Consider the following 15041-nt stretch of genomic DNA (forward strand, 5'->3'; position numbering starts at 1 on the left):
CAGTTATCATCAGAGGATTCTGGTAGCCCATGTTGTACTGAGGTGCATGAAAAAATTGTTTGCATCTAAAACGCGGTCTGAAGCGCAAAATTAGTTTTTCGTTATTTCAATTTCACATAAGTAAAGTATCAAAATTTTACCGGCCCATAAAGTTCTTTCCACGACTGACATGTCCTGCTGTAGCAGGGAGGAGAAGGGAACCATCAGAAAAATGCTCTTATCGGGTCAAAAAAACGCGAATATACTCCAGTTTAGCAGACTGGCTGGAAAATGCGGTACCAGCTGTCCATTCTACCCTTTTCAGCACCTTTAGTCAGTCTTTTAAACAGGGACATATTCGACTTTTTTGTGCTTTGATAGGAGAGTTTTTCCTCTGATGACTGATTCACTCAACACAAACCACGAGAATTAAGGAAGAGGGTGATACCGTCATCTTCCAAATCAGTGATGAAAAAAGAAGATCATAGTGTCCGCAGAGTGATTACTCCGACGTTACTGCAAGTTATAGAATGTCACACGCGACTACTATAACTAACTGGGACGTTAATGAGCCTTGGAATGCGCAGTCAGAAGTACTGAAATTCCAGAATCTAACTTAGCCAAAACTATGCGCCTACCGACGATTTATACCTCTCATTCCCGGTCGCCTGTGCTGCAGAATGTCAACATGATTTAAGCTTTAGCAAGGAGTAATGTGGATCAGTGCCGACAGATTGGCCGCTGGACGCCGTCTCCTCCGTCAGAAGTAACTACGTCTTCGTCCAGAGTCATGGAAGGAGCTTGGTAGTAAGTGTGCTGTCGTCAAGGTGTAACAGTCATGTGTTTCTAGAATGAAATTTTCACTCTGCAGCGGAGCGTGCGCTGGTATGAAACTTTCCGACAGATTAAAACTATGTGCCGGACCGAGACTCGAACTCGGGACCTTTGCCTTTGGCGGGCAAGTGCTCTACCAACTGAGCTACCCAAGCAAGAATCACGCCCCGACCTCACAGCTTCAATTCTGCCAGTATTTCGTCTCCTACCTTACAAATTTCACAGAAGCTCTCCTGCAAACGTCTCTCCCCATAGTTAATGTCAACTATCTTTCGCCAGTGGCATGACTCCGTTAATTCTAGTCAACTAAACTGATCATAAGAAAACTGCTAAACTCCCCTCCTATGAGGGACTGTTAGTGGCCTGTCTTTCTGTGAGTAGAATTCCTAAATTCCGGCTTTTCACATATGTTCTTTATTTCCGGTAATTCATGTTTCTCTCACGTATGTAATTCTTAGAATGCTGCCTGCTGTCTCCCACTACCTCCTAATTTTTTTAGGAGCAGCCAATGCAGCTCCTTCCCACATTTTCTACGACACAAGAGATCGTTCGTCCTGGTTCGAGAATGTGTCCAGCTGATGGCATCTCGCCTCCACAAAGAAACAATTGAACTATTTCTGATCCCACGAAACAGCCAGAGATGTTTATCTGCGAGTCACATGCCAATCTCCTACTTTCAGGGAGGGCATCCGACCGTGGGAAATGAAATTCTATAGACCCGTGCTCTGACCAAATAGCTTTTGCTTGTAAAAATGGGCAGTATTCTGCAGACAGCTAAGATTGTTTCACGGCTCATACCGGCGTTTTAAGGTGAAGTCGCTGGACCCTCATGCTGCGCTGCCCACCGTATTCAGGGAATACGTCTACAGTCGGCGGCTGTCCTAAACCACAGACAAAGATGCTCGCGCCTGAACAAAGCGAAGGGCGGCGTACCCGCCCTGCACGAGGCCCAATCGGCCGTCTGCAGCGCTCCTCTTAGAAACGGAACTGACTCTCCCCCCCAACCCCCCACACAGCCCACCCCCTTCCCGTGGGCTACCGAGAAGTCACCGGATCTCACTGTCCCTTCCTTAGCTCGTTGCGCGACCCAAGCAAGCAGCTACAGAAAGACTTCACATGCAATAGCAATCACTGACGCTGCTCATAAGCAGTAATGATACGCATTCTAAGAAAAAGAAAGTGCACCATGAAAGAATTATCCGAATCGGAAGAAAACGGTAGAGATACGTGTACATATAAACAAAAATTGAATGGTTTGTTCAAGAGAAAGAGCTTCGTAAACTGAGCAAGTCAACAACGCTTTACAAATATCATGCCGAATTCTGTCCAATTGGTGCGTTAGATCGTCAAAATCCCGAGCTGGTTGGAGAGCTCTGCCTGTTGTGACTTGGCAAGACAGCCAAGTCACTATGAGGTGAAGCCGAAAGGCACGCGCTTAAGCTCACGCAGGCTGGCGCGAGGTCTGGAACAGTTAAGGGAATTAATAGTAGCAAATAAAGTACGTAGTTGATGTAATACTTAACTGTAATCCATAATTGGTGTACATCGCTCTTGTTGATACATCAATAATAATCTCAATACAAACTGGTAATGGCGCCTTGCTAGGTCGTAGCAAATGACGTAGCTGAAGGCTATGCTAACTATCGTCTCGGCAAATGAGAGCGTATTTGTCAGTGAAACTTTCCTAGCAAAGTCGGCTGTACAACTGGGGCGAGTGCTAGGAAGTATCTCTAGACCTGCCGTGTGGCGGCGCTCGGTCTGTAATCACTGACAGTGGCGACACGCGGGTCCGACGTATACTAATGGACCGCGGCCGATTTAAAGGCTACCACCTAGCAAGTGTGGTGTCTGGCGGTGACACCACACTGCCAATAATGCTTGAAACGTTCTCAGCTGGAGAGAGATCTGGCGACCTTGCTGGTCAAGGTACGGTTTGGCAAGCACGAAGACAGGCAGTAGATACGCTCCCCGTATGTGGGCGGGCTTCATCTTTCTGAAAAGGAAAACCAGGATCCCTTGCCATGAAGGGGTTTAGAATACCGTTGACGTACCGCTGTGTTCTAAGAGTGCCGCAGATGACAACCCATGGGATTCTACTACGAAAAGGAACAGAATCCAACACTCGTGGTTGCCGGGCCGTATGACAGATGACAGTCAAGTTGGTATCCCACCACTGCCCGGAGTGTCTCCAGACATGTCGTCAGGAACTCGTCACTGAAGACCATTCTACTCCAGCCAATGAGATTCCAGTCCGGAGAAGCGTCTGGAGACGCCCAGGGCAGCGGTGTGATACCGCTGTCGCCCGCCGTAACGCGCGACAGCCAGGGTTGATGGTCTGCGGTGTCATTTCTTCCCATAGCAGGACCCCTTTCGTTGTCATGCGCGGCACCCTTACAGCGATACTTCGACGATATTCTACGTCCCGTTTTGTTGGCCTACGCGACAAGCCATTATAGGCTTATATTTCAGCAAGATAACGCCCGCTCGCACACGGCGAGAGTTTCTACTGCTGGTCTTCGCGCTTGGCAAACCATGCTTTGGCCAGCTAGATCGCCAGATGTCTCCCAAATTGAGAACACTCGGAGCATTATAGGAGGGTCCTCCAACCAGCAGGCTATTCTGACAGTGTAACGCGCCAGTTGGGCGGAATTTGGCACGATATCCATCACGATGACATTCCAAAACGGTTTACGTAAGGCCCAGAGGTGGGCCAACGTGTTTCTCACTTTTCAATTTGTGAAGCACTTTCTCTTAAATAAATGGTCCAATTCTTCTGAAGCCAGATAGTGTGACCGAGCGGTTCTAGGCGCTTCAGTTTGGAACCGCACGACCGCTACGGTCGCAGGTTCGAATCCTGCCTCGGGCAAGGATGTGTGTGACGTCCTTAGGTTAGTTAGGTTTAAGTAGTTCTAAGTTCTAGGGGACTGATGATCTCAGATGTTGAGTCCCATAGTGCTCAGAGCCATTTGAACCATTTGAATTCTTCTGAAACTGTAATCATTTGTTTGACTGTACATGCAGATCACATATGCCATTTTCCATCCCGTTGTCTCAGACGCGAAAATCAACTAAATAAAAATGAGACGAGTCAGATCAGAAGGAGTGACGCATTTCAGAACTTCCTCTTATTTATCATCTCTGAATAACAGACAACTTCTGGCATGTGATATCCTTGACGTTCTACGATTGCCGTATCAAATCAATTGTTAGTTGGTAAGTAATTCTGATTTATAAACCAGCTTCATACTCTTATAGAGAATATTCATCACTCACAAATCAAGCCAGAATTGCGAAACAATCCCGCGCTGTTGACGAGAATGTCGACTCCTCCCAGATTGTCAGTAATCCATTTGAATACAGAAAGAATGCTTTCCTCGTCGCTCACATCTCCATACAATGGGTGCAGTTGGCCAGTGCAGTCTTTCAGTTGCCAACCCTACAGAAAGAAGAAACATATTACTGATACTGTAACAAAACATTAGTTTTAATAAACCTTCTAGGCGCTACAGTCTGGAACCACGCGACCGCTACGGTCGCAGGTTCGAATCCTGCCTCGGGCATGGATGTGTGTGATGTCCTTAGGTTAGTTAGTTTAAGTAGTTCTAAGTTCTAGGGGAGTGATGATGGTTCAAATGGCTCTGAGCACTATGGGACTTAACATCTGAGGTCATCAGTCCCCTAGAACTTAGAACTACATTAACCTAACTAACCTAAGGACAGCACACACATCCATGCCCGAGGCAGGATTCGAACCTGCGACGTAGCGGCCGCGTGGTTCCAGACTAAAGCGCCTAGAACCGCTCGGCCACCACGGTCAGCGGAACTTATGACCTCAGAAGTTAAGCCCCATAGTGCTCAGAGCCATTTGAACCATTTAATAAACTTGCCGGAATTGAGAAACTGAGTGCTTATAACACGAGGGCTGTAATCCACGAAAATATGTTCTTAGACGCAATTTATGTCTAAATTATAGTAACACAGCGAGAGAGATAGAGCACTGACTATCATTCGGTAAGCCACCTGTTCAGATAACCACTTGGCTTTCTTCCGGGTTTATTGGAATAGTGAATGACGCCATTCAGTGAACTGGCGCTTTCTTGCTGGACTAAGACGAAGTGAGGTAACAGTGTTGCTCAAAACCTCCTCGCTGTCATCATAGAGAGCGAGAACAGTTAGTGCAGCTCCTGTTCGTTGCTTTATGGGACATTTTTGCTACAGCCCAAATCTTACTCAATCCTACTTTTTCTTACTCTCCTAGACCCAGAAACTGGAGTCGGTGTTTGGCGTCATCAAGTAGCCTGCTCCACAGCATTCTGTCCCCAGCATCTTCTTACCTTGCCCCAAGTACCTGGAGGTCCTTGGTCAGTTGATCCTCTCATCCTATTTTCAGTTTGCCTAAAGGTCTTCCCTGAAACTTTTCTGACTAGGGATCCCTCCTCTGTTTTATAGACGTGGACAGTCAATCCCATTCTCCTCGCATTGGCTTCCACAACAACATCTGGTTCGTTATACAGGGCGATTCAGGTGTCCTACCGATAGGTTTCATGCAGCCTGCAATGCAGCCAAATACCATGTCCATATTCTCTTGCTTGCTACACACAAATTATTAGTCCTGCCAAAAAAAAAATTAATAAAAAAAAATAAAAAATTAAAAAAAATTAACATGATGTTTGTAGGAGATTTAATGCAGTTAAAGTTTGTTGTGGGACAGGTTTTCGCTGGAGGCCACAGTTTTAGAGTTATTCAAGAAAACCACGTTTCAAGGTCAGTTTTGAACATTTTTCTTGAATAATGCGGAAACTAAGTCTTCTAGCGAAAATGCACCCCAGTATGAAATTTAACTTCATTAAATTTCCTACAGAAGATTTCTGTTCTTTATTTTATTTTATTTTAGGACGAGTAGTTTGCATGTAACGGGCGAGAGAATATGAAAATTATATTCGTGGTATTTGAAAGTATTGCGGTTTGCATGAAACGCATGGGTAGGGGCACGTGTATCATCCTATGTACCTCTCTGAGCTACCTGTTCTTTCTCCTTCCCCATTCTGCTCCGTCAAAGAGAATCCAAATCGCAACAGACAATTTGATAATCAACTGATCATTACTTGGAGGTAAGCACAAGCTCAGTCCATCAGCACTGAGACAACTATCACATTGGATTTTTTCCTCAATCCTTGATTTGAGTTCGGTAAATCACTGCTGAAGAATGGCCTGATTGCTCTTTATTGCGAATATTCTTTCAGCCAGCAATCTGTCTGTTAATTTCGATAGGGCAAACCTTTTCTTTTTTCTTTCTTTTGCATTCAGTAAACTTATTATAATACGAACCTTACGCTTGGATCGATCGTTAATTTTTCCATAAATGTTAAAATCGCAGTAAATGACCGTTACTGCTCGATGTTAGCATCGTATTGGCGCCAATGATTAGGAAGGTCCGTAAGATGACAGGGTTGGTGGGAGAATTGCGCTGCTCGTAAAATCAAAACGTTCTTTCCTTTTAGAGTGACCCTCATATAGATCTCTATTGGTAAGCAACTGTAAGCTTACTATAATAGGGTGCTAAATTATTTATAAAGACAGGTCATTGTTTACGTAAGGAAGGTTGGTCTTTGGTTTACTCTCAGAGTTCCTTACAAAACATTCGATTTCAGCTTGTAAACGTACTTTACTGAAATTGAATTGACAACTGCCGCCTTTACAAACAGTATAGAATATTGTGTGTAACAAATATATGTAATTATTAACTAGCTCAGTTGCGTAGCAGACTTCCACAGTAATAATCACTGTGTATCAACTTACACAGGCCCACGGCGTTGCCGTAGTGGTGAAACCGCTTCCCGTCAGATCACCGAAGTTAAGCGCTGTCGGTCTTGCCTCGCACCTGAATGGCTGACCGTCCGATCTGCCGAACGCTGTTGGCAAGCGAGGTGCACTCACTGAGAAGTAGCGGCTGCGGTCACGAAAACTTAGAACGGCCGGGAGAGCGGTGTGCTGGCCACATGCCCCTCCACGTCCACATACAGTCACTCGTATAGTCTGAGGATGACACGGCGGTCGGTCGGTACCATTGGGTCTTCCGAAACATGTTAGGACGGATTCGTCAGAGCGTTTTTCAAATCAATGTACATAAAATCACTTAGCACACAAAACGCTGCTGTTTATTCTTCATGCCGGCCGGGGTGGCCAAGCGGTTAAAGCCGCTACAGTCTGGAACCGCGCGACCGCTACGGTCGAAGGTTCGAATCCTGCCTCGGGCATGGATGTGTGTGATGTCCTTAGGTTAGTTAGGTTTAAGTAGTTCTAAGTTCTAGGGGACTGATGACCTTAGAAGTTAAGTCCCATAGTGCTCAGAGCCATTTGAACCTTTTTTTTTTATTCTTCATCACATCGATGCAGACCCACAAAAACAAAAATAAAATTAAAAAATTCTCTTCAGTAATCTTTTGCGAAGAAATCGGATGAAACTAACGCAGTACAAGCGAAACTACCTGCTCAATAGGCGTTCACAACAGTACCTTTAGAAGAATTGGTCGTTTTGTTTCGTAAGTGTGACCGCAAAAGATGCCTGTCCACTATTGGCAACTGCGGGTGGAGCCCCATTATTTATAACATTCCCCATGTAACAGGACATGGCACTTTCGAGTACAGTCAGTGCTTATGTGTACTTCACAGTCAAGCATGCCAGTATGTGAGTGATCTCATTAAAAATGTACTGGAGAAGGAGAATGAGGGTTCTAATGACTTGACCTGTTCTCATAGTGACCACCATTACTGCATGCGTAATATCTACACCTAGCTGCATGTTTAAGGAACCAGTGCGGCGCAGATAAACAGCATCTGAGTTACAAACATGTATGAGACTGCAAAAAAACTTACAATGATTAAGGAAATTTCAGAGCTGTAATACACTACTGACAATTAAAATTGCTACACCACGAAGATGACGTGCTACAGACGCGAAATTTAACCGACAGGAAGAAGATGCTGTGATATGCAAATAATTAGCTTTTCAGAGCATTCACACAAGGTTGGGCCTGTGGCGACACCTACAACCTGCTGACATGAGGGAAGTTTCCAACCTATTTCTCATACACAAACAGCAGTTGACTGGCGTTGCCTGGTGAAACGTTGTTACGATGCATCGTGTAAGGAGGAGAAATGCGTACCAGCACGTTTCCGACTTTGATAAAGGTCGGATTGTAGCCTATCGCGATTGCGGTTTATCGTATCGTGGCATTGCTGCTCGCGTTGGTCGAGATTCGATGACTGTTAGCAGAATATGGAATCGGTGGGTTCAGGAGGGTAATACGGAACGCCGTGCTGGATCCCAACGGCCTCGAATCACTAGCAGTCGAGATGACAGGCATCTTATCCGCATGGCTGTAACGGATCGTGCAGCCACGCCTCGATCCCTGAGTCAACAGATGGGGACGTTTGCAAGACAACTACCATCTGCACGAACAGTTCGACGACGTTTGCAGCAGCATGGACTATCAGCTCGAAGACCATGGCTGCGGTTACCCTTGATGCTGTATCACTGACAAGAGCGCCTGCGATGGTGTACTCAACGACGAACATGGGTGCACGAATGGCAAAACGTCGTTTTTTCGGATGAATCCAGGTTTTGTTTACGGTATCATGATGGTCGCATCCGTGTTTGGCGACATCGCGGTGAACCCACACTGGAAGCGTGTATTCGTCATCGCCATACTGGCGTATCACCCGGCTTGATGGTATGGGGTGCCATTGGTTACACGTCTCGATCACCTCTTGTTCGCATTGACGGCACTTTGAACAGTGGACGTTACATTTCAGATGTGTTACGACCCGTGGCTGTACCATCCATTCGATCCCTGCGAAACCCTACATTTCAGCAGTATAATGCACGACCGCATGTTGCAGGTCCTGTACGGGCGTTTATGGATACAGAAAATGTTCGACTGCTGCCCTGCCCAGCACATTCTTCAGACCCCTCACCAACTGAAAACGTCTGGTCAATGGTGGCCGAGCAACTGGCTCGTCACAATACGCCAGTCACTACTCTTAATGAACTGTGGTATCGTGTTGAAGCTGCATGGGCATCTGTACCTCTACACGCCATCCAAGCTCTGTTTGACTCAATGCCCAGGAATATCAAGGCCGTTATTACGGCCAGAGGTGGTTGTCCAGGGTTCTGATTTCTCAGGATCTATGCACCCAAATTGCGTGAAAATGTAATCACATGTCCGTTCTAGTATAATACCCTGCATTTCTTCTTGGTGTAGCAATTTTAATGGCCAGTAGTGTAAATCCCCAGGGGTATGATACATCAATTTATACGTTCACATGGTTCAAGAGATTAATTGTAAGCAGTGACTAGTTACCCTCTTTGCGGCTTTCCCGACGTAGCAACTTCTTGAAAGTTTCTCGTGGGTAGCGTCAGATCTTATTGTTTAACGGCACAATATTTCCGTAAGACAGCTGGACGTCATCTTAAGGTTCGACTGTGGCCAGTTGTTGCGGTTCGTAGAAAACAGTTTTGATACGGGGCACGTCTACATCTTCATGGATACTCTGCAAATCACATTTAAGTGCCTGGCATCGAACCACCACGGCATGAATTAAGGAGCGATGACCCTCTCATCTGCCTGTTTGCGCTGGGACTCTTGTTACTAAAGAAATAATCGATAATCGAAATAGGTATAGCTAACAACAGACACACAGATTTTCAATTCAATAAAGCAAAGGAAGCAGCATTGTTGGCACTAAGGAATCGTCGGCCGCACACAAACGAATTCAGCGAGATAACAATGGTAGAGAATCGAAGTCAGGACAGCTGAGCGAGCACCAGCATCTTGCCCAGTTGCCTACACTGGGATCAGTGGCTTTCGGCTGGGCTTTCCCGCGCCGCGTATACGGGAGTGTGTGGATAATTTCTGCGGCAGGGTGCTCTGGACATCAACGTCCCTTACGATGATGTAATTGCTGTGACCTGACGAAATTACAATCGTCCGGTCATAAATATAGGTTCTTTGATAGCTCTGGGAGATGACTGATCGGAACTACAGCATATGAAGCGTTCGTTCACTTTATTACTAGGATGACAAAAAGATCTACTTTATACAATCGATTGCCACAGGGGTGTGCGAATATTTACAACTGTCTTTGAACAGTAAAGCGTCACTTAATGGGAGTGGGATGGTGAAGTGGGGGGAGAGATTAGCGTTTAACGTCCCGTCGACAACGCAGTCATTAGATTTTTGGAAAACATGGTTGTGGAGATGAAGCAGCGATTAGTATGATTAATCAATTATTCAAAAACAGTCTTAACCGGATTTATTATTATTATACCGCCAACCGGTTTCAGCCCGACGTAGGGGTCATCTTCTGGGCGTTTACACCATAGGTCGACTGCTGGTGGTGTCACTCCTGTCTACATAACGGCAGGAAACTATCACTTTATTACCGTTATGTAGACAGGAGTGACACCACCAGCAGTCGACCAATGGTGTAAACGCCCAGAAGATGACCCCTATGTCGGTTTGAAACCGGTTGGCGGTATAATAATAATAAATCCGGTTAAGACTGTTTTTGAATAATTGAGCAGTCATTAGAGACGGAGCACCAGCTCGGATTAGGGAAGGCTGGGGAAGAAAATCGGCCGTGCCCTTTTAAAGGAACCATACTGGCAGTTGCCTGAAGCAATTTAGGGCAATCACGGAAAACCTAAATCTGGAAGGCTGGATCCGGGTTTGAACCGTCGTCCTCCCGAATGCGCCTCACTTGATGCACACAATTACAAAGTATTCTCCTGAAGAACAAGTGCACCATTCGCTTAAGCACATTTCCTTCTTAGACTTGAATAGCACTGGTATCCTAACTAGAAAATGTTGACTACTTCACTGGAGGTCACGAAATGGGGCAAAGCGAGTTCATACTCAGCTCTGAATCTACCTCTGTGAAATGGCGCAGTGGTGCTGAGAGGGGGGGGGGGGGGGGCACGTCTTCAGAAGCGCCTCCTATTCGTCGTTGCGGTCTGCAGTGAGACATCGCTAATCTGATGTCTGTGCTATCAAAGTGCATGCCGACTTTGGTGTGGCACCGTGGCCTTTGGGCGATGCCACAGTTATAGCCCTACCTTTCGACACATGCGCACTTCTAGCAAAGCTGTGTATAAATTGGCGAGCCACAACAGCCAGTCGCACATCTATCCATCCCAAAAACCCATTGTGGCTTTCGTGCAACTACTTCAGCAACAACCAAGTTTTCAAGAACTTTTTGAAAAACTTTATACAAAATTTTTTATTTGTCTAGACCACAAACAACATTTAATTCGATAACCAATTTTGGGTGTTCATACAACCAACCTCACATATGAAAGAACAGGCAGAAATAGAAAATTTATTTAGGTACGTTGACTTAGATGGACTTGAAAAATATACATATTTCGAGGACAACTTACATACACTATCCGGTCACATTAATTTGACCACCTCTCAAAAGCCAGAACAACCAATTTTTGTAGTGCTGACGTGCAAGTCGAAAGTCGGTGAGGTTCCGGAAGGAACCGACTGGGATGTGGAGCCATGCTGACTCCATTCCCATGGTCAAAAGCACAGGGTTTTTCGGTTGAGGATTCATGACGCGAAGATCCCGGTCGAGGTGGTCCCACAGATTCTCTGTTGCCTTTATGTATGATGCTAGAGGAGTACGGCAAACTGGTCCGGGTGCTCTTTGAACCGCGCTCGTACACTGCAAGCTGTGTGGCATGTTGCATTGTTCTGCTGGTAGACACCATCTCCATACAGCGGTAGACATGTTCGCAAAGATACACTACTGGCCATTAAAATTTCTACACCAAGAAGAAATGCAGATGATAAACGGGTAATCATTGGACCAATATATTATACTAGAACTGACATGTGATTACGTTTTCACGCAGTTGGGGTGCATAGATCCGGACAAATCAGTACCCAGAACAACCACCTCTGGCCATAATAACTGTCTTGATACGCCTGGGCATTGAGTCAAACAGAGCTCGGATGGCGTGTACAAGTACAGCTGCCCATGCATCTTCAACACGATACCACCGTTCATCAAGAGTAGTGACTGGCATATTGTGACGAGCCAGTTGCTCGGCCACCATTGACCAGACTTACTGTATCCAGAAACGCCAGTACAGGACCTGCAACATGCGGTCGTGCATTATCCAGCTGAAATGTAAGGTTTCGGAGGGATCGAATGAAGGGTAGAGCCACGGGTCGTAACACAACGTAAATGTAACGTCCACTGTTCAAACTGCCGTCAATGCGAACAAGAGGTGACTGAGACTTGTAACCAGTGGCACCCCATACTATCACGCCGGGTGATACGCCAGTATGGCTATGACGAATACACGCTTCCAATGTGCGTTCATCGCGATGTCACCAAACACGGCTGCGACCATCATGATGCTGTAAACAGAGCCTGGATTCATCCGAAAAAATGACGTTTCGCCATTCGTGCACCCAGTTCGTCGTTGAGTACACCATCGCAGGCGCTCCTGTGTGTGATGCAGTGTCAAGGGGTAACCGCAGCCACGATCTCCGAGCTGATAGTCCATACTGCTGCAAACGTCGTCGAACTGTTCGTGCAGATGGTTGTTGTCTTGAAAACGTCCCCATGCGTTGACTCAGGGATCGAGACGTGGCTGCTCGATCCGTTACAGCCATGCGGATAAGATGCCTGTCATCTAGACTGCTAGTGATACGAGGCCGTTGGGATCCAGCACGGCGTTCCGTATTATCCTCCTGAACCCACCGATTCCATATTCTGCTAACAGTCATTGGATCTCGACCAACGCGAGCAGCAATGCCACGATACGATAAACCGCAATCGCGATGGGCTACAATCAGAGCTTTATCAAAGTCGGAAACGTGATGGTACGCATTTCTCTTCCTTACACAAGGCATCACGACAATTTTTCACCAGGCAACGTCGCTCAACTGCTGTTTGTGTATGAGAAATCGGTTGGAAACTTTCCACATGTCAGCACGTTGTAGGTGTCGCCACGGGCGCCAACCTTGTGTGAATGCTGTATAAAGTTAATCATTTGCATATCACAGCATCTTCTTCCTGTTGGTTAAATTTCGCGTCTGTAGCACGTCAGATTCGTGGTGTAGCAATTATAATGGCCAGTAGTGTAGATGCGTACCTGTGTTGATCCAGCGTGCCTTCCAGAATGACGAGATCAACCAGAGAATGCTACAGAAACACTTCACAGAGAATAACGGCCCCTCGTGGTTGCAAGATCTTTCATTTCAGACGTTTCACACTGTATACACCAACAGCGATCTGTCCAATTGAGTATAAAACGTTCAAATGGTTCAAATGGCTCTAAACACTGTGGGTCTGAGGTCATCAGTCTCCTAGAACTTAGAACTATTTAAACCTAACTAACCTAAGGACATCACACACATCCATGACCGGGGCAGGATCGGAACCTGCGAGCGTAGCAGCACCGCGGTTCCGGACTGAGGTGCCTAAAACCTCTCGGCCACAGTATAAAACTTGATTCATTTGGGAAGGTCAGTCTGTGGACGCCCAGCCGGTGTTGGCTTTCAAATTCCAGCCCTTGTCGCCAATGAACAGCAGTCAACATGAACACATGAACAAGGGAACCTGCTGCGGAGGCCTCTACAGAGCAATGTTCGCTGAAACGTGGTTGAGGAGACACTGTTGGTAGCCTTCGACTCATCTCGGCGCTCAACAGTTTTACGTCCAGTCGCCTGCAAACATCTCCACAGCTGTAGTTCACCCATGTCATCTATGGCACATGTGCACCACAGTTGCCTCAGGTCCACTTTTGGGTAGCCCAATTTTGTCATTGTGGTGTGCGTACTGTAAGACCTTCGGTACACACACCATCAGATAATTGGACATGTCGCTCTTACGAAGTAGGCGAGTGTCAGCAATATGTCTCGCGGTTTTATCGTGGCGTGTTTATCTTCTGCCGTTAGGTCAGACGATAGAAATGCCACTTGCATGCCTAGAGTAGCAGATCGACGGTGACCAACTTTAAACAGAACTTGATTAATTTTCACACTCATTTATTAAAATAATAACAAGCATAAAAATAACTTAACTTGATTCTGGAAGCTATTTACAATTGACAATCTGAAGTTCTTTTGGTCTTGGTACGTTAATCTTACTCTCACATATCTCTGATACTTGACAAAGTGTCTATACTTCATGGCTATGTACAGGAATATGATAATCTTATTAGGCGCAGACTGAAACTTGACTATAGACTGGTACAGACTAATGCAGACTTGTACAGACTAATGCAGACAAATGCAGACTGACTAATCGGAGGCCTGTACAATCGTTCTAATACCTCACGCATTTAGGTACCACTGCGCGAGTGTGATCTGCGAGGAGCAAAGGTTCTACGTTAGCAGCAATCTCATTGGCTTCATTACATATTAACACGTGGATCGGCGGAAGCAGAATTTGGTCCGTCTCTAAGACAGCGCCATCTCGTAGTGCGGAAACGGACGAGCGCTGCGCCTCCGCTGTTGTGCTTAGCGGGGCGCACTCTAGTGGGAAAGTTGTGTACGCGCTGACTACGCGGAACTATGTACACAACAGTCATGCACGATGTAATTCTAAACTGATACGGATAAAAGAAACAAACAATTTATTTTTTTATGTAGTTCTAAGATATGCAGTCGATGTGGTCTCTACACTTTGACACTGTGTCATTTCCATGAGTGGTATGTCATTAGCTTGTAAATCTGTATCTTGAAATATGTATATTCTTGAAGAATCAATCAGTTTACCTAAAGCAGTTTTGTTTCTGTTTGTTCTGTCAGACTTGAAGATGGTTTTATGAATAACCGAAACTAGTTATCAAATTTAGTGTTGTATAATGTTTTTGATCTAGACAAACATTTTTTTTAATTTTGAAATCACTGAAGATCCCTTTTCTCCATTTCCTGATAGTCCCAGGTATATGCATTGTCAGACAGTTGGAGATGTGAATAAGTCTTCTCAAATAAGGCAGAGAATTGCGAAAGAACATTCACAAATTGTTCTCAACAAGCACTGTATAGAACTAAGCCTTATCCCAGAGTAGGATAAGAAAACGGTCTATTGACACACAGTCAACATGGGTTTAGAAAACACGTTCTTGTGAAACACAACTAGCTCTTTACTCACATGAAGTGTTGAGTGCTATTGACAAAGGATTTCAGATCGATTCCGCATTT

At 45.6% G+C, this 15041-nt stretch overlaps 1 protein-coding gene and 1 non-coding gene across 2 annotated transcripts in view; both read right to left on the reverse strand.

Moving 5' to 3' along the window:
- LOC124594643 (dehydrogenase/reductase SDR family member 11-like) overlaps window positions 1–15041 on the reverse strand; it is a 117937-nt gene that overhangs the window by 79171 nt on the left and 23725 nt on the right. The window contains exon 2 of the mRNA XM_047133011.1: window positions 4087–4249. Coding sequence (XP_046988967.1) covers window positions 4087–4249 — 163 coding nt within the window. The remainder of the gene's footprint in view (window positions 1–4086; window positions 4250–15041) is intronic.
- On the reverse strand, window positions 895–969 carry Trnaw-cca. Its single transcript has one exon. It is a non-coding gene; the product is annotated as a tRNA-Trp (tRNA).

This window comes from Schistocerca americana, chromosome 2, assembly GCF_021461395.2.
Source record: "Schistocerca americana isolate TAMUIC-IGC-003095 chromosome 2, iqSchAmer2.1, whole genome shotgun sequence".
Classification (NCBI taxonomy): Eukaryota; Metazoa; Arthropoda; class Insecta; order Orthoptera; family Acrididae; genus Schistocerca; species Schistocerca americana.